At 32.1% G+C, this 26,719-nt stretch overlaps 2 protein-coding genes across 2 annotated transcripts; one reads left to right on the forward strand and one right to left on the reverse strand.

Annotated features, from left to right (window-relative positions):
• Window positions 1–10,072: 10,072 nt before the first annotated feature.
• Window positions 10,073–19,434, forward strand: LOC132747177 (NAD(+) hydrolase SARM1-like; the record flags this gene model as incomplete). Its single annotated transcript, XM_060736507.1, has 8 exons — window positions 10,073–11,421; window positions 11,769–11,948; window positions 12,691–12,815; window positions 13,525–13,760; window positions 14,173–14,302; window positions 15,018–15,207; window positions 15,872–15,993; window positions 17,528–19,434. Coding segments are annotated over 8 exons (2,534 nt in total), but the record flags the coding sequence as incomplete, so codon positions are not given.
• An 828-nt stretch (window positions 19,435–20,262) lies between these two features.
• On the reverse strand, window positions 20,263–26,719 carry LOC132747178 (N-lysine methyltransferase setd6-like). The gene is made up of 10 exons (XM_060736508.1): window positions 26,575–26,719; window positions 25,987–26,134; window positions 25,491–25,619; window positions 24,642–24,879; window positions 24,149–24,247; window positions 23,153–23,245; window positions 22,568–22,648; window positions 21,958–22,045; window positions 21,287–21,332; window positions 20,263–20,464 (listed from the first exon to the last, which is right to left on the reverse strand). Exons 1-10 carry the CDS (start codon window positions 26,678–26,680, stop codon window positions 20,308–20,310), a joined length of 1,185 nt encoding a protein of 394 aa, XP_060592491.1. The 5' UTR covers window positions 26,681–26,719; the 3' UTR covers window positions 20,263–20,307.

The raw sequence follows: 26,719 nt of genomic DNA on the forward strand, positions 1-26,719 counted from the left end.
TATATGGGCATGTTAATGACATCAGAGTTTATACATTCGTATATGACAGAGAATTTTTTGTCAGGGAAATTGGTAATGAGACAAAAACTTTTGCCATCAGTAGGGACTTTTAGAAAAACAAACCTTTAGCCTTTTAGATGTAAATGCTTTTGCCTAATAGTGACTTTTATGGAGACAAAAGTGTTTACCTAATATGGAATTAATTACAGGGACATTTATCTTGACAAAACCTTTTGCCTTAATTACAATGACTTTGAAAGAGACAAAAGCTTTTGCCTCTTGCCTTACTTTGACTTTCATAGAGACAAAAGCTTTTGCCCTCAGGGACTTTAATGGAGACATTTTTTTCCTTTTAGAGACCTTCTTAAGAGACAAAAGCTTTAAAAACTGTTGTCTTTTAGGGACTTTCATAGAGACTTTAAAGGACTGTTATAAAGTCACAAGCCTTTTTTATGTTGTTTGTTTTGGGTTTTACGTCACATCGACACAATATAGGTCATATCGCGACGTTCCAGCCTTTGCCTTAATTATGGGAACTTTATGGGGATAAAGATTTTGCTTTGTAGGGACATAATATAGAGACAAAAGTTTTTGCCTTTAAGAGACAAGTACAGAGACATAAACTTTTGCTTTAAAAAGGGCTTTACAAAGGCTTTTGCCTAAAGGGACTTTGTTTTTGCTTGAATTACAAGGACTTCTATATTTTAAACAAAAACTTTTGCTTTATAGGACTTTATTAGAGGCAAAAGCATTATTCTGACAATGGCTTATATAGAGACAAAAGCTTTTGACTTAGTTACAGGGACTTTTATTGCTACAAAAGCTATAATTGCCTAAATTTCAAGGACCGTTAAGAAACAATAAGCTTTTCACTTCCTGGGACTTTTATGGGACAAAAGTTTTTGCCTTATTACAGGGACTTTTATAGAAACAAAAAGATTTTGCCTGTGTTGAGGACCTTTAAGGTATGATCCACCTAATGCATTACCTCCACTTTGAAGAGTATTCAAATAGGCTAGAACTACTGTCAACTGCATTGTAACTGAGGGGCGTGGGTTCAAGCCCCAGAAGTGGCAACTTTTTTTTTCTTTTCTTTTTTTCTTTGAACATTATTTGTGTCTCTCATATCACTCTTGAGAAGAAAAAAGTGATTCATTTTAATTATGAAATTATTATTGGTATTTATTGGCTAAATTGTGCCAAATTTTTATCAAATACGGTACCTGATATTTTCAAAGTCTAATAAAATAAAAACTAGACAGTAAAAGTATTTTATATTTGACAAGCCGAACCAATATACTTTTAAGAAAATTTATGCAAACTTTGAAAACAGCCCCTGATTTGAGTAAATTTTAGCGATATTTTGAATAAGGCCCTCCAAGAAGAAAAATGATCAAACAAGTACTTAAAATGGGTGGGGTAGGGTAACATTTATATACATATTTCAAACATTTTGAGAAGAAACAATAATTTTGCTGGGTCATTTGTTAGCTGAATGCTATTATTTGTTTCTCAGAAATGTTCTATAGGAAAACATTTTTTCATAATGATTATAAAATAGAATATTTAGAGTTTCTCATTTCTGAAAAAGAGTCCTTCTAATAGCCAAGTTTTACTTAAGAAAAATCACCATAACTCGTAAACCATACGGTAAACTTTGTTTAAATTTTGCATTCTTGTGTCTTTTAAGGTATATAACTGACCTATGTTGTCAATTTTATAGTTCCTTATAGTGCCCATTAGGGGAAATAGAAGCTTTTTCCCCTAATTACAGGGACTTTTTTATGGACAAGGCCTTTTAGGGACTGTTATAGAGACAAAGGCTTTTGTATTACAAGGCTTTTTGTATGAGACAAAATCTGCTATAATTACAGGAACTGTTACAGAGACACAATTTTTTGCTTTTAAGAGGTATTTATATTAGACAAGTAGGCTTTGCAATTAAAAGACATATGCTAAAATAACATAATTATGTACTACTTTTATTCAATGTATATTATGATCAGATTATCTTAGTTACCTTTTGAACAGTATGATAGAAGTAATTTTTATGGTCTCTATCTTACTTATATATATGAGCTATTGTAGTTTTTGATCTCATAGCATTGTTTATTCAGAGGTGGTTTTTAAACACAAGTTTGACTGATACTTTCATTGTGCAAAATAATTAAATGGGACCTTGTCACAATATATAGTCTCATGTCATTTATTCATTTTGCTATTGTTGCCCACGGTAACCAGTATTCCTTGATCAAACTAATGATGTGAAAATAGATTTTCCACACCATATAACTTGCCATGAGTAAGCTGAATCATTTGTGAAATGTTGAAAATTGAGAGTTATTCACTGATGGAGTCAAATTGCTGGAAAATAGAGGTTTTGTTGGAAAGAAATTTAATATCAGTTATATCATTAACTCTTTCTTTACATTTCCATTTAATTTTGATGATTTCAAGATATATAAGAGAAAAAAGTTTATGTTTATTCATTTCCAGACTGCATGAATATGAGTGTGGCAGTATTTCTAAACCTATAGGCTTATATAATATGACCAGCTAGGCCTTAATTGCTTTATAGTGACTGCATTAACTAAATAAAAGTATATTAAATATACATCAAACGGGCATGTTATTTCAAAACTTGAAATTTATTATTCTAACTCAATAGCTACTCATATTTCCCATACTGTGTATATACATACTGGATGAAAAGGAAAAATTCAAAGAAACCACGCGTCAACACCGGATAAATGTTAACAAAATTTTAATAAAAGATCTACCGGTTTCGAACCTATCTGGTTCTTTTTCAGGATGTATATGTGTAGATACAGTCATGTATGTGACTTAAAGAACAAATCCATGTATACATGCAATTCATTTGTAATAAATCCTTTAACTGATCTTTATAGACAAATTTGTTTGTTTAAATAGGAAATTGAATCTTATTATAAAAAAAAGGAGAAACTTTTTATGTATTTTTTTTTACCTCAAGTGAGAATAATATTCAGCTAGATATTAAGTATGAAAATTTCATTTGAAATGAGGTTTTACCATTTTTTGCTCGACTTTTTCGAAGATTTTTTTTCAATTTTATTAAGCTATGACATTGAGTATTCTTCCTTGATCATAAATAAAATTGTAAAGGTAAGTGCACGTATGAAACTGTCATCTCAGTATATATATATGACATATTGCGTGCATTTAATTTGTACTGCAAAGAAAACCTCCATCAAAATCCATGTAGTGAGGACATGCATGGTAGATTTTCTGTACTTAACGACAGGAAAAGATTTCACTTCATGGAAGAACCTGATCGAAATTGCATGTCTACGTTTTCTATTCTATTGATTAAATGAGTAGTTATTTCATGTTCGGAGTGCTGATGTGCCAATAATAAATGTCAAGACCTCATACTCATAGGATTGCGCACCTTTAATTTACTGGCTATTTTATTCTGGAGCTTGCCGCAGTGTAAAAAGGTAACTTTAAAACATGGATTTTACTTTGATTTAAAAGTATGTATATAAATCTGATGAATCTAATGTACATGTACTAAAGTGTATGTATTTTTTTCATTGCTGTGAGGTAAGGAAAAGGGAAAAATTATATCAATATTTCTTTTTTTTTTTTTTTTTTTAGAAAATTTCAAATTTATTGTTTTTCGATGAAAAATAATTAAGAGTAATGATTGGCACAAATTTTGATCTAAAAACAAAATATTGCAAGTTTGATGTAGGGTTACAATTAAACTTCATAAAAATTTTAAGTTTCAATATTTTAATGATGTGATGATCCTGCTGTATTTTAATAATGGACTAAAATGTCCTGTTCTGAATCTGGAACAGTCCATTGTGGACTGTAGGGATTCTTTTATCAAGCACTTTAGTTGAGCAGTCAGCAGAGGGTGCAGGTCAGACTATAAACAGATGGCTCGTGCATGCAGCTTGCTTGACTTATATAACTTATTTGGCACAAACAAACTTGTACTGTATTGACACTTGCTACAAACATTGTAAATTGTTCAGAATCAAATGAAATCAATATGAATTTGTTTTATGAACTATCCAGCTCTCAATGTGCCCGTTTGTGTCTGAAATAATGTACACAGAGGGGCACCTGAGGTCTTCCTCCACGGGCAGTAAAGCTGGAAATTTGCATTATGACCTGAACTGTGTTGGTGCAACATATAACCCAATTTTAAGAAAACAAAACCAAAAAAACAAACAACATGACACTAGTTATGTAATTTCGGTGAGTATGTTTGTTTAGGCTTTTATATGTAGGGTTTCACATTTTATTACATGTACATGCAAAATTCATATATAAATGTTTCCGGAGTATCGTTATTTTAGCTGAAACCATAAAGTTTTATACCTGGGAAATTAAACAGTTTATGACAATTATCTTTTCAAATGTCTCTTCCTTTAGATCTTTAAAGAGGAGATTAAACCTATTTATATTATAGAGAATATCTTACCTTATCATACTTATTCTTACATGTTGCAAAGATGAGAAAAAAAAATGTATCTGCAAAGATCACTTTTGTATTTAATTGAATTAACAGGTGCTCTAATTAAGACAACATTGTTACATCATGGTAAAGAGATCTGCATTCTGCATATGTAATGCTTTTTAGCTCGAAGTATATGGAGAGCTGTCCTACTCGCCCCGGCGTCGGCGTCCGCGTCCAGATTTTAGATTAAAGTTTTGGTGCAGTAAAATATTTTTCACTATAACTTTGTCATTTCTTCAAACTTCAAATATAGGTTCCTTATCATCAACCACATCTTATGTGACAAGGTTCATAACTCTAGCACCAATATCTTCAGATTTATCTCCCCTTGAACTTAGAATTTTCCTTAAAAAATACTATTTTTTACTGTTTCTTCTTTATTTCTTAAGGGATCAACCTCATACTTCAAATATATGTACCTTATCATCATCCCCATCTTATGTGACAAGGTTCATAACTCTAGCACCAATATTTTCAGATTTATCTCCCCTTGAACTTAGAATTTTCCTCAAAAAGTACTATTTCTTACTGTTTCTTCTTTATTTCTTAAGGGATCAACCTCATACTTCAAATATATATTTACGTTATCAACATCCCCATCTTATGTGACAAGGTTCATAACTCTAGCACCAATATTTTCAGATTTATCTCCCCTTTGAACTTAGGATTTTCCATAAAAAATATTATTTTTTACTGTTACTTATTTATTTCTAAAGGGATCAACTTCATACTTCAAATATATTTAAGTTATCATCATCCACATCTTATGTGACAAGGTTCATAACTCTAGCACCAATATTGCAAGAATTATCTCCCCATAAACTTAGATTTTTTTAGTAGAAAAATGTTATTTTTTATTATAACTTTTTTATTTTTAAAGGTATCTACCTCAAACTTCAAATACTTATTCCTTATCATCAATTACATTTTATGTGACAATGTTCATAACTCTTGAAGCAATATTTACACATTTATCTCTCTTTGAACTTAGTATTTTCTTTAAGAAATATAATAACTTCTTTACTTTTTAAGGTATCTAACTTCAAACTTCAAATATATATTTCTTATCATTACACAAATGTTGTGTGACAAGGTCCATAACTCTAGCATGACTATTTCTAGAATTATTCCCCTTGATCTTGGAATTTATGTTAACAAATATTATTTTTTTACTATAACTTAATACATAATTATACATAATTGATTTTTCTTTCATAGTTTTGTCCTCCTTACTGCGTCCAGTATTTTATTAGTCGAGCTTTGCTGTCTCCTGTGACAGCTCTTGTTGGTTTTTTATGATGAGGCCATTTTTGGTAGTCAGTGAACCTTTGAAGCTCTTTGAACAAAGTATATAACAGGAATGGTGGAGTAGTATTGATATTAAAATTTGAAAATCGAAATATATTTTAAAGGGGAGATACCTAATCACAGCAAAGTGGAAGTAATGATAAGGCATAACTTTTAAAGAAAAGAGAAATAGCTTAAAGTTATTGGAATTAAGAATTAGGGTGAAAGAACTTCTTGAATAATATTGAAATTCTTGAATAATATAGATCTACATGTGATAATAGTAATAATGAATATATTTAAAAACGCAACACAGGCAAGCCCCGTCTTCCCTATGAGTCTAAGAAATACATATTAAGTTAATAGAACAAATTTAGATTAAATTAATATCAGACTAAACAAATTACATGGAAAAGCATGTTGAAAAATGAACATCTTTAAATCTCATATCATGTGACATTTGAAAATTCAATTCTTTTAAATATCGGTGGTTTAATGGTGGTTTTGATAGCAGATTGGTCTAATTGTAGGGTGGTCTTTAAATATGGATTTGTACTGTATATGACAGAAGACAAATATTTAAAGGATGGAATTTGGAATTCACTAGGGGAGGTGCCAGGGAGACATTAGATATGAAATAAATAGGTTTAAATCTACTCGTAGCTAAACAAGGCTGAGGGGGTTGAGGTTGTTGGTTATGATTGCTATTTCAAAATAATATTGAGTATTATTATTTCATTCACATATACATCAGTAATAATTTTTTGTCAGGTCTGGAAATGGCATGATGCAGCAATTAGTATCAGGAAACTCAGATCCTCTTGTTTAATCTATTAATGATTTCAGCAGATATCTCACATGTAATATCTTAGTGTATTGAAAATCAATGATCCTCAGCTTTGCTGACTAACATGTTCATCAACTTGATGAACTTTCCTTTCAAATTCTAAATTAGACACCATTTGATATTGAGATTTTTAGATCTGCTTAAGCCAGTGACACTGGGGCCATTGATTGAGGGCTTGCATTTACCATCATGCCGTCCATAAACAGACTTATGCTGTTAAATTGAGCCTGAAACATTTTTTTATATTGTCTATGTTCTTTTAAGTTTCCATTTAAGATAACCGTCAAAATGTTTATACCCATGCAACCAGTGCAGACCAAGGTCAGCTGGCTGGCACATCTGTACTGTCTGATCATGGTCTGCACTGTTTGCTGCTCAGTCAGTCATATACATGTACTAGAGTATTTTGAAATTTTCCAGAAAAAGGATGAATGGTTTTATGCAGATTGAAAGATGGACATTCCCATTTATGATATATAGGTGAGAAAGAGTTAATGAATGGCTTGCTGACAGATGGTTCACCTGAGTTATTCATGTGCCTGCCCCTGTAATAATATAACATCTTAGGCCTGAAATAATTAAATGCCTGGTCCACTTTAAAGGGGTGTCTTCATGACTGAGGCAGGAAAGTCTTCCATATTGACTTAATACATTGTAATGTCAATGTGTATACATGTACTTAAATAATGCCCAGTAATAAATATCTGAGATTGTTGGAATGTTGCTATAGTTATGACCTTTACATTGTCAGTGTGACTCAAATTTAGGGGACCATAAAGTGTGAGTCTTTATTTTGAAATGTTTCTAGTTGGTAGTTTAATAAAGGCCATATGAGTTAAGAATTTTAAATATAAGTATGTGTAAGGCTTTTTGAGTTAAGAATTTTAAACATAAGTAAGTGTAAGGCCTTTTGAGTTAAGAATTTTAAACATAAGTAAGTGTAAGGCCTTTTTGAGTTAAGAATTTTAAACATAAGTAAGTATAAGACTTTTTGAGTTGAGAATTTTAGTTCAGATGGCATATTTTAAGACTGTGGCCTAAGGTTCATTTTATACACCTATAAACACCTCCATATTCACCAACAGTTACAAATAGTTGCCCCTTAGGAATGTTAGGTATTATATTAATATTCAAAGGATGCATGTTAAAATACCGGATATTCATGTGCCGTTGACATGTTAGAATTTTAATACTCACCAGTCTGACACCATCAATTTCTTCTATATTACAATGTAATGTAATTCTTACATACTAAGGTCTCATATATAAATAATACATTTTGTATCTGGGGGAGTGCAGCTTTAAGTAAGATGTTGTTTAGATTATATTGCAAGGACATAAATTCTCTCCGCTGCAACTGTGGGAGATCATTTATTTGTTTTGATATAGATATACACAACAGACATAAGATAAGTTATGTTTCAGTCTGAATGTAAACATCAGATTGAAACCAGCAATGAATTATGCAGACTTTTCTCTAAGGGATTTTATTCCAAATGAATACAACAATATTTACTTGTACAAAGATATTTATTGATTGAAATGTGATTTATGTATAATAACCATTTCTGTTATAATATTATTCCACTTACATGTTGCTGTTAATTTTGTGAGTTTTGAGTGACATAGTAACACAGAGTCACTCATTCAACAGTAAAGGTCATATGGGGACTTTCCAGATTTTTTGGTAGTGTGTTGCCTTTTGCACTAATTAATTTGGTACATATGGACAGCTGAGTTAAGACTCACCAAGTCTTTCCTTTTATGCATGTCCGCACTTCCATGAGCTCTATCAGGCAGACCCACTAAAATGTCAAGGGGTCATGGTCATCATGACCCAATTACCTAAAGTATCAAATATTAACAAATTGAAATATTAAAGTGCTTCCATGCAAAGCAATGCACCTTGATGGGCTCTGTATGTCAGACCCACTTAGAGGTCACAGTCATGGTGAAAGGTCAAGGTTACCACAGTATACATGGCTTTCATTAATTTTGAATGTTAACTTGTTTTAACTTTAATAATTATAAAATGATGATATTTTTTAGGCATTTTCTGTTACAAATATATAGCCTTATAACAACCTTGCTTTACCATAGCAACAACAATTTTATTCTATGATAGATATATAATCATCCTTGCTTTACAATTGCTTCTATAATTTTATTTTGCACACAAATTTCCTCAAATTTCTTCAATATATAAAATCTTTTGCCAGTATATCACCATTATAAACTATTTCTGTCACTGATAAGAAAATTTTAAGAAAATGCAAAGGAAGACCTTTTGTTAATTCAATATGAAGGCTCCTTTTGTATTGACTCCTCGGCTCATTTAAAAAAACCTAACAACACATATCTTTTTGTATGATTCTTCATCCTTGTAATAACCTTAGAAACATATACATAATTGAACCGCATCACGACAAAGCCAACATAGTGGGTTTGCGACTAGCATAGACCAGACCAGCCTGCGCATCCACGCAGTCTGATCAGGATCCATGCTGTTCGCTTACCAACCCTATTACAAGTGGAGAAACTGACAGCGAACAGCATGGATCCTGATCCATGGTCTGGATCCATGCTGGTCGCAAACGCACTATGTTGGTTTTGTCATGACGCGGCTCATATTATCTTAATGTTGTAAAAACCATCAAGACATAGACATACCAATAAAAACTTGTCTGTCAGTGATTGACGTAGTTTAAATTATAAATAGTGCATTAAAATACACTTTGCATATATAATGATGCTAATTTTAGCTGTGGTATTTATTTGATTACTTCATTTAAAAGTTTTGTGTCCTCGTTGTCTTATACATGCCTAAAACATAAATTTCACAATTTATTTTAGGCTTTATGTCATGGGCTTTGCTACTTCAGAAGTAAATAGTTAAGTAGTGTAGAAATTAAATAAAAGTTATTAAATACATATTTCTACTTCTAATAAGAACTAACTATATACAGGCAGGGTATTATTAATGAATGTTCCTAGCTCTAAACTATGTACAGGCAGAGTATTACTCCCAGCAGTGGCCTACTAGTCAAGGTGTAATACTTATTATAACAATAAAACTTTATTTAAAGAGGCAACATAGTTAGGCATGCCCAGTCTTCCCTAAGAGCCTCCATTAAATGGATTGTGGGGTTGAGCTCTAATCATATATCGGCCCCTTTTCTCTCCATTATTTGAGAGAACTTCACTTGATTTATATCAGACTTATTGAATAATGTTTCAGTATAAATTTCTCTTCCCAAGTAGGTGATAACTTCTTTACATAAAATGCCCGAGTCTGTAAATGATTGTTATGGTTCTTCGACCAAATCTGTATTAAAATGGTCTTTTATATGTCTTATGGTAAGAAAAGTATGCTCAAGCATTGATGGTTTTAAATCAAAATATATATTTTTTCTTCTCTTTTCCAGGAAAGCTCCCTGACCTCTTGATAGAGGAAGAGAGAGGTGAAGGTCACTCTTTTGGGTTCAAATCTTTAGAACGTTCAAAATCAGAGGCAGCACTTCTTCAGGGAAAACGATCCCATCACCAAAGCTCGGGATCTTCACAGGATAGCGGTGATTTTGGTGACCTACATAACATTTCTGAATGCTCTAAAGTTTATTTTGATCTTTCGAAAGGTGAAACTTTTGAAGAACACACGGGTAAGAATGTCTTTTTCGCACCATCAAGGTCAAACTCTGGACGCTTTTTAGAAACTATTCATCAAAACGAAGAGTTACGTGTAGATGAAATGACCTTGAACTATAGGGATCATAGGTCAATCTCTGTTGGAAGTACATCCAGTATGGACAGTATGGACGGGCGGTATTATAGAGCAGACGTTGATGGTGGTCAAGATGGCGCCAACTTCTTGGCAACTTTTGAAGCGCTTTCAACTTCTTTGAAAGAGAAAATAACAAAACTAGTCACATGTGAAGAAGAGGATGAGCAAATTGAAGTCCTTAATGATATTAATCTTTTAATTGATCAAGCGTGGTCAACACCCACTGTTGGTAGAGATTTAGCCTATGGCCTTAGTGCTATTATTAACCAAGATAAAGCTTTAGATGCAGTTTTAAAATATTGTCTACAAGGTTCAAAATCGCTTCTTGTTTCTTCTATAAAAGTTCTGGAACAAGTGTTAACCACTGATAATAGAGAATATGTGGCGGCTAATGGATTAGATTCACTTGTTCAAATGTGTTTGAAATATAAAGATGATCGAGAAATTGCTCAAATGACGACAGGAATTCTGGAGAGCATGTTTAAGACATCGGAAGACACGTGTCAAAGACTAATTGACCTTGGAGGTTTAGAGGTTATATTGTATTGGTGTAGATGTCAAGATCGACTTACATTAAGGCATTGTGCCATAGCTTTAGCTAACCTGTCTCTGTACGGTGGACCTGAAAACCATAGCCAAATGATACATCTTAAAGTTCCTGAGTGGTTATTTCCCTTGGCATTTAACGAGGATGATATAGTTCGATATTATGCTTGTTTAGCTATATCTGTGTTAGTTGCAAATAAACTAGACAAGAAAATTGAAACAGCTGTCCTGAATTCAGGAACTTTAGCTCTTGTACTCCCATTTATAACAAGTCATACACCCATGGAATTTGCGCAGATGGACCTCTGGCATCGCCATGGACGGTCACATGAATGGTTAGAAAGACTGGTTCCTGTTCTTACAAGTAAAAGACAGGAACCACAGGCTCTTGCTGCATTCCATTTTGCAATGGAAGCTGGGATCAAATCTGAACAAGGAAGAAAAAAGGTACTCAATAAGATGACTTATTGAAACAAATATAGAATTATCTTTAAATAAATTTTCATCCTTTTGTTCAATAAAGGCTAGCGCAACATCATACTTTTCCTTTCTTTGCTTAATGTGAAATATATTTAATATGTAACATTCACACCTTTTTAATCTGTAGTGTAATCAGCTGTCTTGCATTGTCTATAATACAGAGTCCATGGAAGAAAAAAACTATTGCAAAATAAAAACAATCACCCCAAAAAGCACAGCTTAAAACAAGCTAGAGAAAACAACTCTTTTTGACCTTCTATTTAACAAAATCAATGTTTTTTAATACTCTGTCATATTTTCTTCTTGCCTTCTAGATTTTTACTGAAATCGGAGCTATTGAACCCTTGAAGAAGGTTGCAAGTACAAGCCCAAATCCAACAGCCTCTCGTTTAGCTGCCGATGCCCTGAAAATACTAGAGGAGGAGATACCACATAGATTGTCTCAAAATATCCCACTCTGGTGTAATGAAGATGTTATATTCTGGGTTTCACAGGTGAGCATAGGATTTAGTTTCAAGACTTTGGTGAATGTAAAAAATTTGCCAATGACATTATTTCATTAACATGACATCAAACTTGTATTAATAACTGTTCTAACCCTTATTCCATTAAATCTTTGTAATAGAGATTTCCTGCTGTGCCTTTGAAACTGTCCATTAATTCCTTAAACAGAATAGAGACTTGTCAAACAATACAGGCATGTGGACTGAGACCTGGTTAAGTGTAGCATAAACAGTTTTAAATCATTATAAGCACCTCTTTATTTCTATATAGAAATACTTATATAAATAGTATTGGATCATCAGAAGGCAGACTGTATATCATATTAGGTAAGGGATAAAATTAATGATAAAGTAACTGATGGGATCTAGTTTACAGAACGTCGGTGTGCCCATTCGTGCCTGATATAATGTATGGAAGGGCACCTGAGGTCTTCTCCACCTATAAAGATTGTCTATACTGTGTCGATGCGACGTAAAACCCAATCAAACAAACAAACTGACGGGATGAGGTTTGAGTGCAGGTTGGGGGGTTGGAGGGTTTGGGGGTCATTGTGGTAGAGGGGATTAATAAAGTTGCTTTCCTCAAACCACTTGCAAGGTCAGTGATTTTACTAGAGTGCCACAAATGGACAGTTGAAAAGTGCAAATGTGATAAACAAAAAAGTTAATCAAGATTTTTAAATCTGATGGCCAATTTATCCATTTATCAATATTTTGAATTAATTTTCTGTAGATAGGGTATTGTGAATACATTCCACAATTCAAGAAATGTGAAGTTGACGGTGATTTATTACTGAGAATTACAGAGGATGATCTCATAGACAGTATCAACATGAGCCCATCACTAGCGAGGAAAAGGTTAGTCATGTATTGAATACAAATACAATAACCAAGGGTTAATGGAATTATCTCTAGCTATGCTCTGTCAAATGTGTGATATGTTTTGACTTTTGTCTTAGGTTAGGAATTTCCCTGAGTGTGCTTCAGTCAATAAAAACTGAGTGATTCTTCAAGTAGCAAACAGTTTGACTTCATTAGACATGTGACCCTGAGATCTTTATAGAAGTTGACTTCATTAGACATGTGACCCTGAGATCTTTATAGAAGTTGACTTCATTAGACATGTGACCCTGAGATCTTTATAGAAGTTGACTTCATTAGACATGTGACCCTGAGATCTTTATAGAAGTTGACTTCATTAGACATGTGACCCTGAGATCTTTATAGAAGTTGACTTCATTAGACATGTGACCCTGAGATCTTTATAGAAGTTGACTTCATTAGACATGTGACCCTGAGATCTTTATAGAAGTTGACTTCATTAGACATGTGACCCTGAGATCTTTATAGAAGTTGACTTCATTAGACATGTGACCCTGAGATCTTTATAGAAGTTGACTTCATTAGACATGTGGCCCTGAGACCTTTATAGAAGTACATGTAGTTTGTAATTCTTGGTCATATTAACTTTTTATAGCAAGTACATTTGGTAACTTTGGACTTTAATTATTGCAAAATTTTCATAATTAAGACATATAAATTTAATTAATGTCTCAATTAACTATAGATTTATGCGAGAGCTCAGAGATCTGAAGATATCATCAGAATACACGTCATGTGACCCGAGCAAGCTTGACGATTGGCTGAAACAGTTGTCTCCAGAACTAGGACAGTATACATATCAGCTTCTGTTATCCGGGGTAGATAAAAATTTCCTGTTTCAAATGTCTGAAGAGCACCTGAGAGAAGACTGTGGTGTAACTAATGGGGTACATCGAGCCAAAATTTTACAATATATAAGAGGTGAATATTAGATATTTTATCTTGTATTTTTTATATAGCTCTATCTATGTCATTGCTAAGAATTATGTTTTATTAGACAATCATGTAGAAAGCACTCGGGTACTTCAATTTGTAGAGCTACAGAAGAGTTATCTGAAGTCTGAGGTTAAAAGGTCAGGTTGTGTATTTTTCTGTCCATTGTCAGATTTAAATCTTATTTTTTGTAAGTCACAGAAATTTTAATCAATACACACTACAGAATAAATCCAAATCATGCAAGACAATGAGTTATGAGTGCTTAGCTATTTTAAAATTTATAAAAACTTTCCGACACAGTCTCTATGTTTTTTATCAGTCTAATTAAGTATATTTGTTAGATATTAAAATTAACACTAAGGATTGTTTTATAGTGTTATATGTTTTTGTTTTCTAGAACATTGTATGCACCGGATGTGTTCAAAGTCGAGTGTTGACGTGACTGATGCCCCAGACACTTACACTGATGTTAAAACAATAGATGCCTTTATAAGTTATAGAAGATTAAATGGGGCCCAATTAGCTAGGTAAACAAGCATTGAATTGATTACGGTATTTATTGGAATGAAAATGATTTCAGTTATTTTTCCCTGATCTATTCTTCTTAGATTAAATTTGTTTTTTTTTATATTCTGAATCAGAGTTTGACTACCTTGTGACACTAGTACTGGTTAGTTCAAGTAAGCAGATTGGTTTGGCCAAGTGGTTAAATGCTTCAGACAACTTATCTAAGGATTGCTGGCCATGTGTGTTCAAATCATGTTGGGAGAAAGTCTTGAGCAAGAAACTATACACTTACTGCTTAATGCTGGTTGATTCTAGGAATGTTTTCGAGAAAATGTCTTTAATCTTCCAGCTTCTTGCAAAATTACACTAGAAATAAATTGTTTATAATAAGTTTTAGCCTAAATTCATTATGACCCAACAGAAATATGTTTTCCAAAAAATCAGTACCCTTTTTTTTCTGATAAACTTCATTGAAAGTGTGAAAGCTAGTGTTGGAACTCTAGAGTTCCCTTCCTGGAACTACATGTAACCAGTATTGTTGTTTTAACAGAAAAAATTGTCAACATTGTTCAAATCCATAATAACCCAGATAAAGAGGAAGCCATCTTTACCACTAGTCCACTGCTTCCATTTAAATTTTTGATCTAATCAGAAAAGGCTTGCACGCGATAATAAAACATTATAAACATTAATGTATGTCCTATTCATTTTAGCACAATTTAAATATTTTTTCAGTCTTTTGAAAGTTCATCTTCAGCTAAGAGGGTTCTCCGTTTTTCTTGACATTGAACGATTGAACGCTGGAAAATTTGACGAGGGTCTACTGACTAGTATTGCACAGTCGAAAAACTTTATTCTCGTTCTTACAGCAGATGCTTTAGAGAGGTGTAAAAATGATCATCAGAAAAAAGACTGGGTTCACAGGGTGAGTCACAAAGAGACTAAGTTTTTAGGGTAGCTTTTAGAGATACATACAGTACTTAATTAACACATTGGAGAGAAATACTTGAATTACAGAGTGAGTGAAGCAGAAAAACTCAGTGTTAAAATTTGTGTGACTTGGGACCTAATTTGTAGAATATGAGATTGCTTTGGATTAAGAGTTTAAAACTTGGGCAACCAGGTTTACAGGAGTAAAGAGGAAGAGAACAAGTTTAACTTGGATGGAATAATTAGTTTTAGAGATTTCAATATTAAAATCAGATCTGTACTGCCAATACATTATCTTCAGTTATTGCAGATAGCTGTCAAGGAATTACATCTTTTGTTCATAGATATATGTTCACATAAATATTTGTGTTTTCTTTAAACATCATTGTTGTATCTACCTTCATTGTCTGGAGAAACTGTGATATTACATCAAACTATGTCTCTGTTTTTCTCATTATTATAGTTTACAGCAGATGACTTTATTTCTCATTGGAGGGAATGGTTCCATTTTCTTTACAACAATTATTTATTGACAAATTCATCAAGTTTTCTCTTATGTTTCAATTATTTCTAAGAGAAAATTTCTATCAAAGAGCTAATAATAGAAATAAATTACAGACATTATGATACCCAATAAAACAACATTTTATTACTTTCAGGAAATTGTTGCTGCGTTAGAAAGTAAATGTAATATTATACCGATAACTGACAATTTCGAATGGCCGTCAGGAGATACCTTACCAGAAGATATCAGGCAGATTTGTTTCTTTAATGGAATCAAGTAAGTAATGATATTCCATAGTGTCAACCAAATACTGCAAAATCATTGTTATTCGTGAGGCACTAATTTCTGTGGTTTTTGTAGATTTGCCATGAAATTATGATCCAACAAAATTTCATTTTGTCTCATGTAACATTATTTTGCATAAAATTATTTGCATTTTACATTTTTTTCTTCAAAAATAGACAATCCATGTATTTAAGAACCAACGATAATGTACTTTGTGACAAAAGCACAAAATTTCATGCCCACAAAAATTCACAGTATTCAGGAAAAAAAAAAAAAATCTTATCTATGGATGATCTTTGTATTTCATGAGGGAAATAATTAGCGGATTTGTTTTCCTTATGAAGGAAACGTCACACACTTTATTTCTTTAATTTAAGCCTGTAATGGTATATAAGATGAACACAACTGTTTTTTTTTTTTGGTTTTTTTTTTTGTGGAAAGAAAGACAAAATTAATTCTTATAATGGAAGAAAAAGAAGTTTCTGTTACGATTAAAACATTCAATTAAATTTGTCTAAATGTAAGAGGCTAATTTGTTTCTCCTAACAGAATTAAATTCATATTTCAGTTGTGAAAGAAATGAAATAAGTTTGCTTTTGTTCCTTTTATGTATTTAACCTGTACATTACAGCAACGATAATAATAATCATGAAATAGACCATAAATTTTTGGGAATTTTATTACTCTACAGTGAGCATCTGCACCAGAAAATTGGTAATTTGCATTATCTTTAGGGAAATACCATAGATATCATTGTGTGTTACAGAAGAATATTGTGCAGTTTGGAGTGAGTTTGTAATTATGTTAAATAATATCACCATGGAGACATAGCAAGGAATAATACAGCACTAGTATAAGAAATATGATGAAATATAGAAAAAGATCTGATGTGGTTTATTTTGCACATTCAGAAGTGTAATTATATATTTTATCACGCTTCACCATATTCTCCAATCAAACAGATAGGGTTGTCAAGTGCATTAATACACCATATATGCACAGCATAAAAAACAAATGCTAACACTCACTACAACGTCAAATATTACATCAATTAACCAAATGATGTCAGGAAAATTACTTCTACGCTCAATGTAGTTAGCATATTTTTATCAATTCTCTTTTTTAATTCTTTTTTATTAGTATGTTACAATGGAAATAGATATTAATTTTTCTTGCATTATTATAATCTAAGTATTATATTATAATGCATGGTTTATCATTCAAATTCTTTGTAATAAATCAGTCAGGTCTATCGGCCTTCATGATTATATTCCTGCACATTTGAACTGGAACTGCGCATTATTTTACAAAAATGCTCAAAATTGATATCTGAGTATTTCCTATATATCTACTGCTTATAGTCTTTACCACTGTATCATAAGTCACAATGGTGTTTCAATGCTACTGTTGATTTAATGCAGGATAATGCACAGTAATGTGTTCTAAAAATATTTAAATATTAGGATAAATTAGGGATAATTAACTTTACAATTATAGAATATAATTTATTGCTTATTTATTTCAGATGGATACATGACTACCAAGAGGCATGTGTTGATAAATTGGAGAGGTTCTTACGGGGTGAAAAGAAACCTTCCCTCCATGGCCTTGGATCCTCATTTGAAGATAATTCTCCCCATAATGCACCTCATGGTCATGATCCTGTAGTGAGGCCCAAAAGAGGGCAGATGCAAGGAATGGGGGCCTCATTCGAGGACTGTCTATGAAGAACTATAGACAATAGAATCTAAAAATTTTGTTGTTTATCTGTGATTCATGTACATGGAGAAGAGTGCTTGTATTAATGCAATGCTAGAAGCTGAAATACTAGTACTTGGTCAATTCTGGAAGTTTAACTAATTGTACTACGCAATGAGATATTGTGCTATTTTGTGTGTGGGCAATATCTCCCCTCTACATAGAAGCAAGATTCTGACCTAGAACAAACATATCTCAGAATCTAGCTTTGGCACGTCAATATATTTTTACCAACAAATCCGGTAACATTGAAAGGTCTGATTCAGCACTGCTAAGTAAATATATTTTGGCTTCTCTCATTTGTTTGGTGTCTGTAAAGCCTCGCCCGACTTCACTCATAATTGTCTCTTCAGATTTTTCAAACATATTTACTAGTACATTGAAATTAAATTTGCAGGCTGCTTATGTCATTGCTAAATGGTGAGAGCAATGTTGCACAATAATATTCAGCTGTTGCTTTTAAAAAAAACTAACATATTTAAGTTCCAGAAAGTTATCAGTTTCAAATTTTTATTTATTTTTTATTAGACTTTATATCCTATTTGTTCAAATGTAATAGCTGAGTCTAAGATAATGTTGTCTGGTAAGCCAAATATGTTTGTTATAGCTCTTTTCATGTGCCAATATTGGACAGAATGGTATGTTTGATGCTTTCTAAAGGTTTTTAGGCATTTTGTGTTGTAAAATGGGCAAAAAGCTTCATTGTAAAATGGGCAAAACGCTTCATTTATGGTGTACTGGTACCACAAATGGGACAAAAGTTCAAATGGGACCACATGAGAGGGTGAAGATTGTTTAACCAGAAGGAGCTACATTTCTACATTTCTGTAAATAGAACAGAAGAAAAAAAGACCTCATACACTTATTTTCCTATGGGGATATCCTTACATTTTCTTTCAGAATTATTTTATCAGGCTAAGGTTTGGTCAAGAAGAATTTGAATGTTCCTCTAACATGTTGTCTAACTGTACTGTACTCTAGTATAATACTGTATACTTTACTTTTATATTTTTTAAATGTTTCTTTTTCACAGTTTCATTTTGTTAACAATTTTTTAAACATTTACTTTTTAATATGGAAACATTTTATACAGTGACTCTTTAAAGATTGTATTTTTATTACCTTTACAGAGACAATTTCCTTATATTCTTTACCTTAAAAAAGGGTAGTGGATACCCAAAACTAGTAGGCTTTTAATAAATTATAAACTTGTTTGGAAGTTGTCATGTGTGACTTTCATATTATTTACTGTAGTTTAAATAATATTAAGATATTATAACAATTTATAAAGTGAATCTTTAAAGATTGTATTCTTATTGATATTACTTTTACAGAGCATCCTATTGAGGGAATAAAACATAAATTAGCATACAATTGTACTACCAGTATTCTTTTTATTTACCTATGAAAATATCAAAAAAATTGTAACTCTGTATGTATGTGGCAAAGGGGCAACTTTACAAATCGTATTACATATTTAGTCAAAACAGAGTATCTTCCCTTGTTAATGTCAAAATATATTTATGTTATAGTATTTCAGAAGGGATATTAATTTAAATGAACATTGTTGTTTGTTTCTTTAATGTTTGTTGTATTTTACCACCTGAAACCAGATATTTTATGGAAGTAAATTGTTAGCAATTTTGTGCAATAAAACTGTCACCAGAATCAAAAGCTCCAGTTATTTTTTATGTCTCCTTTTAATTAATCTTGACAGGATAATTGTCACGTCAGATAAAGAAGGAAGAAAATTGTGGTGTATTTTTGTGGCATTACAGTGGAATCATCTATATAAATGAGTGATGCTCCCTAACTGTATTTTGACATAGATACCCCCACCACCCATTCAATCATTGAGTCAAAATTATTGATTTTCTAAAATGTGTATCGTTTATTGATCAACAGAAAAATGTCAACAATACATCAATATCATTTCTATCAATGACAGCTCTAAATGAGCTGTGCCATGACAAAACCAACATAATGGGTTTGCGACCAGCATGGATCCAGACCAGCCTGCGCGTCCGCGCAGTCTGATCAGGATCCATGCTGTTCGCTATCAGTTTCTCTACTTGTAATAGAGTTTGAAAGCGAACAGAATGGATCCTGATCAGACTGCACGGATGCGCAGACTGGTCTTGATCCATGCTGGTCGCAAATGCACTATGCTGGTTTCGTCGTGACGCGGCTCAAATCTCAGTAACCTTGACGTCATGACCTTATCGATCAAAATCTCTATCATGTGTGAAGATGTCAATGCAAATTACCTAAAATAAAAGTATTGAAATATTCAGCTCGATAAAAGAAGGGGCTATAAGGACAGAGGTAATGTCAAACTGCAACTTATATTAATCACTTTCGAGTCTGCTTCCTGGAACCGAACAGTACTGGTATCTAATGAAGAAACATGGTCGTGACCTGATTAGGGATCAAACCCATGATCCCTGGGTTGAGAAGCAAGAGGATGCTTGGAAAAAAATATTGTTAAAACCATATGAAAACTAAACTTTTTTATTCAATTTTTTTCTTTTTATTTTATGTGGACAATCATCCACAAGAATCTATCAATTTTTGTAAGATTTGTTTCTGTCCATAAGCAGTATATAATGAATATTTTTGTCTTGTTGATAGTAAAGGTGACTTTAACTTTTCTTCATCCTCTGTCAGTGTTGTACTGTATTTCTGTAGACTTAGTTCTGAGCACCTGAAAATTTAGGGATAGCTGATAATTGTAACACTGTTTTTAGTGTAACCTAACAATTCTATTAATCTAAAGACGAAATCCTGATGGTCACCCAACACAGGAAAATTTAAAATGCTCGGTTTGAGCTAAGTTACGGTCAATCCCCCAAGCACAGGCTTAAGCAGAATTTAAAATTTAGATATAAAATAGTGTGTAATTTAGAATTTACTACCATCCACAGATATGTTCATATGGCAGTGATCATGTAATATTTTCTCAGGCTACAGTATCTAAAATCTGATGTAATATACAGTCAGGTACTGTACTCTTGAAAATCCTTACTTATGACTGCCAATCAGTAAGGTAATTTTGAGAACAAATACAGAAGCCTGTATAAAGGAATTGAAGAGTTTTGCATATTTTTAAGATTAAGACTGGTTTATGCTTGCATAAAAACTCCCTATTTTTTGTCAAATCCCCCTATTTGGGTGCTGGAAATATGACATGTTTGAAACATAGTTTGAGCATTATCTTATTCAAGTAAAACTTTACTAGATTTAAATATATTTCCGAAATAAAATTATTTTACCCAAAAAAGTATTAGCTGACATCATACAGTACATCTTTAACACTTATTAAAAAAGAAAATAAGTAAAGTTAACAACAAAAGGATCTACTGTACAAATTCAATTTAATGAACATGTCAAACATCAAACATACTATCCGTATTCCTAATTAAGTCAATAAAAATAACTGAAATTAATCAAATGGCCACTCTGTATTAGTATTTCTTTTTTACTAAAACTGTAAAATCTCAATGAAAATTTATAACAATTGTCTTACTTTTGAAGAACACTTTTCCAATTATCTGGAAGGCTGTTGAAACATTCTGAAATAAATAGTTTGGAGATTATGGTTAATCCACGTGTTGTAGGTTACATGCTGCTTTCTTAAAACCCATTACAAACAATATATTTCACTGTGAAAGGCAATGATTCTAGCCACGGCTCGTACATATATAGCAAATAATCAAATGAAGAAATTCTTTTTGATATCAAGTACTTCAGCTATAATAAAATGGCTACAAATATACTGACAATATTTTCAGTATTGATTAGGTATCACAGGATGGTCTAAAATGTGCTAAATGTTTTATATAATCATAGATTTTTTTTAACCCAGTTCACAAGCAAAAAAAAATCAATCTAAGCTACACTTAAATCAGCCACTTCAATATTATTCTAACCAATTTGATGACTTGTGTCATACAGTCACACCTGGGAACAGAGGCAATCAATAGGGCAGACTGAACATGACCTTTATAGACAAGTGTTTTTTATTTGAAGATTAATCTGTTCTTTGTTACAATCAATGAAGGTTTGTCTTTGTCAAACATATGTCTTTATTTACAGTGTGCTCTTTATTTATGGTTGGTATTTAATACAGGTTTGACTCAAGTCCTAAATCATTTTTACATTATATAGACACATAGATTTGTATAAAAATCTACTGACTAAACTCTAGTGAAATATCCTCATCATCACTTTCCCAGCCATCATCTGTCAATTCTTCTAAAGCATCTTCTGATTCTTCACAACAAATCTAAGAAAAATTCAAAACACAGAGCTGAATGAATAATCTTTACGTGAAGTTTAACTAAACTTAATTCTGAAAGACTTGGTATGTGCACCAGCATATTAAAGCACTAGCAATCTGTAATCACCTCTGTCAGGTATATACAAGATGTTTTTTTCACAAGACTGTTTACAGAGATATAAATAAATCATCCCTTAAACAACAAACAATAATTGTCTGCATGAATACAGCAAGCAATTTCTATAATAAAAACTCTCTTTGATGGGGAATACTATAAAGTAGGAAAGGCACTTTTTCTTCTCAAGTTTTATATTGCACAAAAAAATGTAAAAGTCATACTAGGACAACTTTCCAGCTTGTATTATTATTTTAGACACAAGTGGGCATATGAGTAGAACCACTAACATTAGATATGTCAGCTGTAAGTGCAACCCAGTCAGCTATACAAGATAGAGGTTAATTTCCATTTCCAGTATTTTTTCCGCCCTTACATATTCTGAGCTCAGAGACAAAGAAAAATATAAATACCTTTAATAAAGTCTTCATTTCCTGCTCTTCTAAAACACCATCCACACCTACTACAACATTTGCATCATTTCCAAACATATCCTACCAATGCAACATGCAAAATGTACTTGTATTAATCATTTTAAAGTGATCCACACAGATAGATTATGTCCCTTTAATAAAAATTAGTAGATGTGAATTACATTTTTATATTTAATGATAACAATTTCAACAAACAATAAAGACAATGGTCATAGGTGTTTATCAGCCTCCCAACCTAGAATCAGAGGGATCCAGGTCTACCAATGTCATATTCCTCAAACTTTCTTAACAAATAAATATGCAGACATTTTTTATTGTATTAATTTCACAGGGGTCATCAATGTAATTTTTGCAAGATAACCTTTCCATTCTTTTTTTCAGTACAATCCATTCTATGAGCAGTCGGCAAAAATGGCATGAACGAATTTGGTAAACAAAACTTTTTTTCAATTTGCCCTTTTAATTTTTTTAAGACAAATTTTTTATCATATTTGTTATACAGTTGGAGATTAGGCCATTTTTTTTTATATTTTAATGGTTTTGAAATAAACAACTTAAGCTTACATTGATCAGATCAGTTTTCTTCTTCAAGAGGTCTGCTGTATTAAATTTTAACTGTTTTGAAGCCTCTATTATATCTGTCACTAACACTGTTACCTAAAAATAATACATAATCAAACATACATTATGAATAATGTCTAAAACACTTGCATAAATCACTGACAAAGAAACATGAAATATTGTCAACAATAGACAGGTTCTTAAACCACTGGAAGTACAAATCATCATCTTAGTGCAGTAACAGAATAAATTCTTCTAAATTTAATAGGAGTTCATCAGTTATTGCACTTAGTTGATGAAATGGACTCTCGTGTAGCATACTTATAACAACTATAGTCTGGGCTTAATTCAGTCAAGAACAATAAGGATGATTTTTAATTTTTGTTGAGAGAAGATGAATTTGCAACAAAGAAAAAATGTAAAAATCAATCAAAGGATCATTTATATCATGGCAATAGTCAACATTTATTTTAGTTTATAAACATTTTTCTTTTTATTACCTCAATCAGACCTTAAAATGATCTTCAGGTAAATACAACAAATCCTGTCAATTAATTATAACTCTTTAACACATATTCAAAGGATTTGGAATTATATACTTCAACAAAAATCAAATTTCAATAAATTAAGAGTATTTCCTACAATTTCTTTTTTCATAACTTAGAGACATTATTTGATCATAAATATCTAAACAAACTTCATTTACCCTATACCTGCTGTATTTATTGAATGTACTTGTCCATCTTCCAGTTTTGAAACTGTCCATTATCATTTTTAGGGATATAGAGATAAATATAGCCAACAGTATAGAACCTGGTCAAACCATGAGGATATGCAGACCTGCCTGGCTGTTTTATACTGGTAAAAAACGTCATTCTACTTAGTTTTAGAGCTTACTGCTGTATTAGAATGATACTTTCTTCAAGTTTATTAAAGTATAAAAGTGTTGAACTGGACCATTTGTCTTCTTTCACAAAATATTTTATAAAACAATCTTACACTATCCCAGTGGTTGTTTGGATACTCCTCAGCAAAACCATACATGTGTAGAAGGTGTAAGTTTGCCAGTTCTCCATATGTATTATATACTTCCTCCCCCTGAAATTATTTAGTAATAAAGCAAAATGTCATTATAAGATAGCATAGTTGTACTAACTCTTATTATATACAGTTGTGACAAATCTAGCATGAAATATATTAGCATATTTATCTAAATTTTACAATATTCTGGTTTCAGTTTATATGATTTTTCAAGAACAAGAACATGTTTGACATCTGTAACAGAAGTCCTTTCATTATCAATGCATAAAACTTATAAAAGCCAACTTTACAGTCACTAAATTTATATACCTTACCAGATTTATAACTTCTAACATCCAAAGGGAATTAACATGCCAACATCAAAACAATACGTTAACCTGAAATATGATTTAGCATTACATAAAAAGTGATCAAAGTTTGTTAACAGGGCTGTCAATATGTACAACTCTACCTTTTTGATATCTTTTACAGCAACCATCTTTAATGCCTCCTTCTCAAAGTTAAGGTGGGCGTTATTTTTTGCTATGTGATTCAAAATGTCTGCCATAGGAACCATCATAGGTGGGGGATTCCCAGAATCCTCTTCTTCCTCATCATCATCCTCTTCCTGTTGAGCATGCTCAGTGAAGCTGTATGCCATCACAAATGCCACCATCTTTTTGTAAAATTCCAAATCCTCACAAACTTGACTGTAAGGAAAAATAAGAAATGTTTCAATCAATTTCCAGTTATTCAATCCCGTATGTTTGATAATTCAGAGCTTCATCTTCATCCATGGATATAAAATGTTACATTTTGTCTTTGATAACTCTTTCGCCTTTCAGCAGTGTCATTTTTAACTTCAAAACTTTAGCTTTTCCAACAATAGAAGTGATATGTCAAGTTTCTCACACTTTAAGTCATATCTCTGTGGTCTGTCCACCTGTCTAGCATTCCTGGTTTACTAACCAGTAATTATTACCAATTTCTCTGTGAGTGACCAACCACTTATCCCTAATGATTTATTGAATAAACAGTGAAAAAAAATTAACATTAGACTATATGTCCGAGATCATTTGTCGCCAAGAAATTTTGTCTTGCTGTGAATCAATCAAATCAGCAATTAACTGGTGAAAAGACATCGCACATCATGATAATTTCAAGAACAATTAACCACCTGGATAGAACCACTGACCTTCTATTACATACATGGATACCTTCAATATAAAATTATGCTATAAATTAAATATTTTTACACAAGTTTAAGCCCATGGCTGTGTTATTATCAAAAATAGAATATTGAAAATACAAAGTTCCAAACCTGAATTTATTTTTATGTTTTCTAACAAATGGAAGAACAACATCTTTGAATTCCTTTTCTATATTTGTTAGATCCTTGGTAACAGCCTCATCTACCCCTGTACCTTCTAACAGATCCTTTCTTTCTGCACTGAAACAAGATAATCAACTATCAACAAAATAATATTGCTGATTAACATTGAGAGCTCAGTATAATACTATATGAACTACAAGTGTAGATCAGTGAAACTGTAAACACAATGCTAATGAGGATCCATGCTGTTTGCTTACAAACCCTATAACAAATACAGAAACTGAACAGCATGGATCCTGATCAGACTGCGCGGATGTCATGGCGCAGCTAATATATTAACATTTCAATTTGTTAGAACAGTGTGTGACTGAGCAGAATTGATTTAACTATGAAAAAAAATGTTTAAGAAAATTCTCCAAGCTATGTCACTGATTTTATTTTGCATTTGTGAGTAAACACCAACAAAAACATAAGAAACAATCACCTTGGCCAGAACATGGGTAAATCAAGCTCCTTGAAATCTGGTACCAGGTCTAGGTATGGTCGCCAATGTGAGGTAGGATTATTATACTCATACATCAAGGCAATAAGAAGTGGTACCCAACCACTGCTACCCTGTATACACTCAACTTCTAAAATAAATGATTGTGTAAAGTTGTAATTGATTGATTTTCAAGTAGATAACAGAGACAGAAGTTATACAACTTTATGCAACTATTTAAAGTGTTACAGTTCGGCAGAGTAGCACACTCATATTTACAATACCTTCTGTGAAAGGAGTAGGAAAATCTGAACAAACCAAAGTAATAATATGTCCATATGAACATACAATTGATAAATTATTAAGAATATGTAAATGAACATTTAACAACTTAAGCAATACAATGTGTGGTATACTAAAATAAAGATATTTATATTTCTTCAACTTTTGACAAAAAACTTAAATGTATGTTTTATAATGTATAATAATGTCACACAAACTAGCTTGGCTGTATTCCTAATATATACATGCATGTCATTGTTGGAAGATTGTATATGGACATTGATTGAGCACCCTGAAATATAATATTACCTTTTTTAAGGCAATTAGAAATGGCACAAGTATCTGGAGAGATCAGGCAGGATCTAGGGATCTGAAAGAGGACTTCTCCTTCATGTATGTCTTCCGTGGCCATCATACCATACTGCGCACATGAACCTTCTCTCTTCACACAAAC

This window comes from Ruditapes philippinarum, unplaced genomic scaffold, assembly GCF_026571515.1.
Source record: "Ruditapes philippinarum isolate M1 unplaced genomic scaffold, ASM2657151v2 ctg4079_1_1_1_1, whole genome shotgun sequence".
Classification (NCBI taxonomy): Eukaryota; Metazoa; Mollusca; class Bivalvia; order Venerida; family Veneridae; genus Ruditapes; species Ruditapes philippinarum.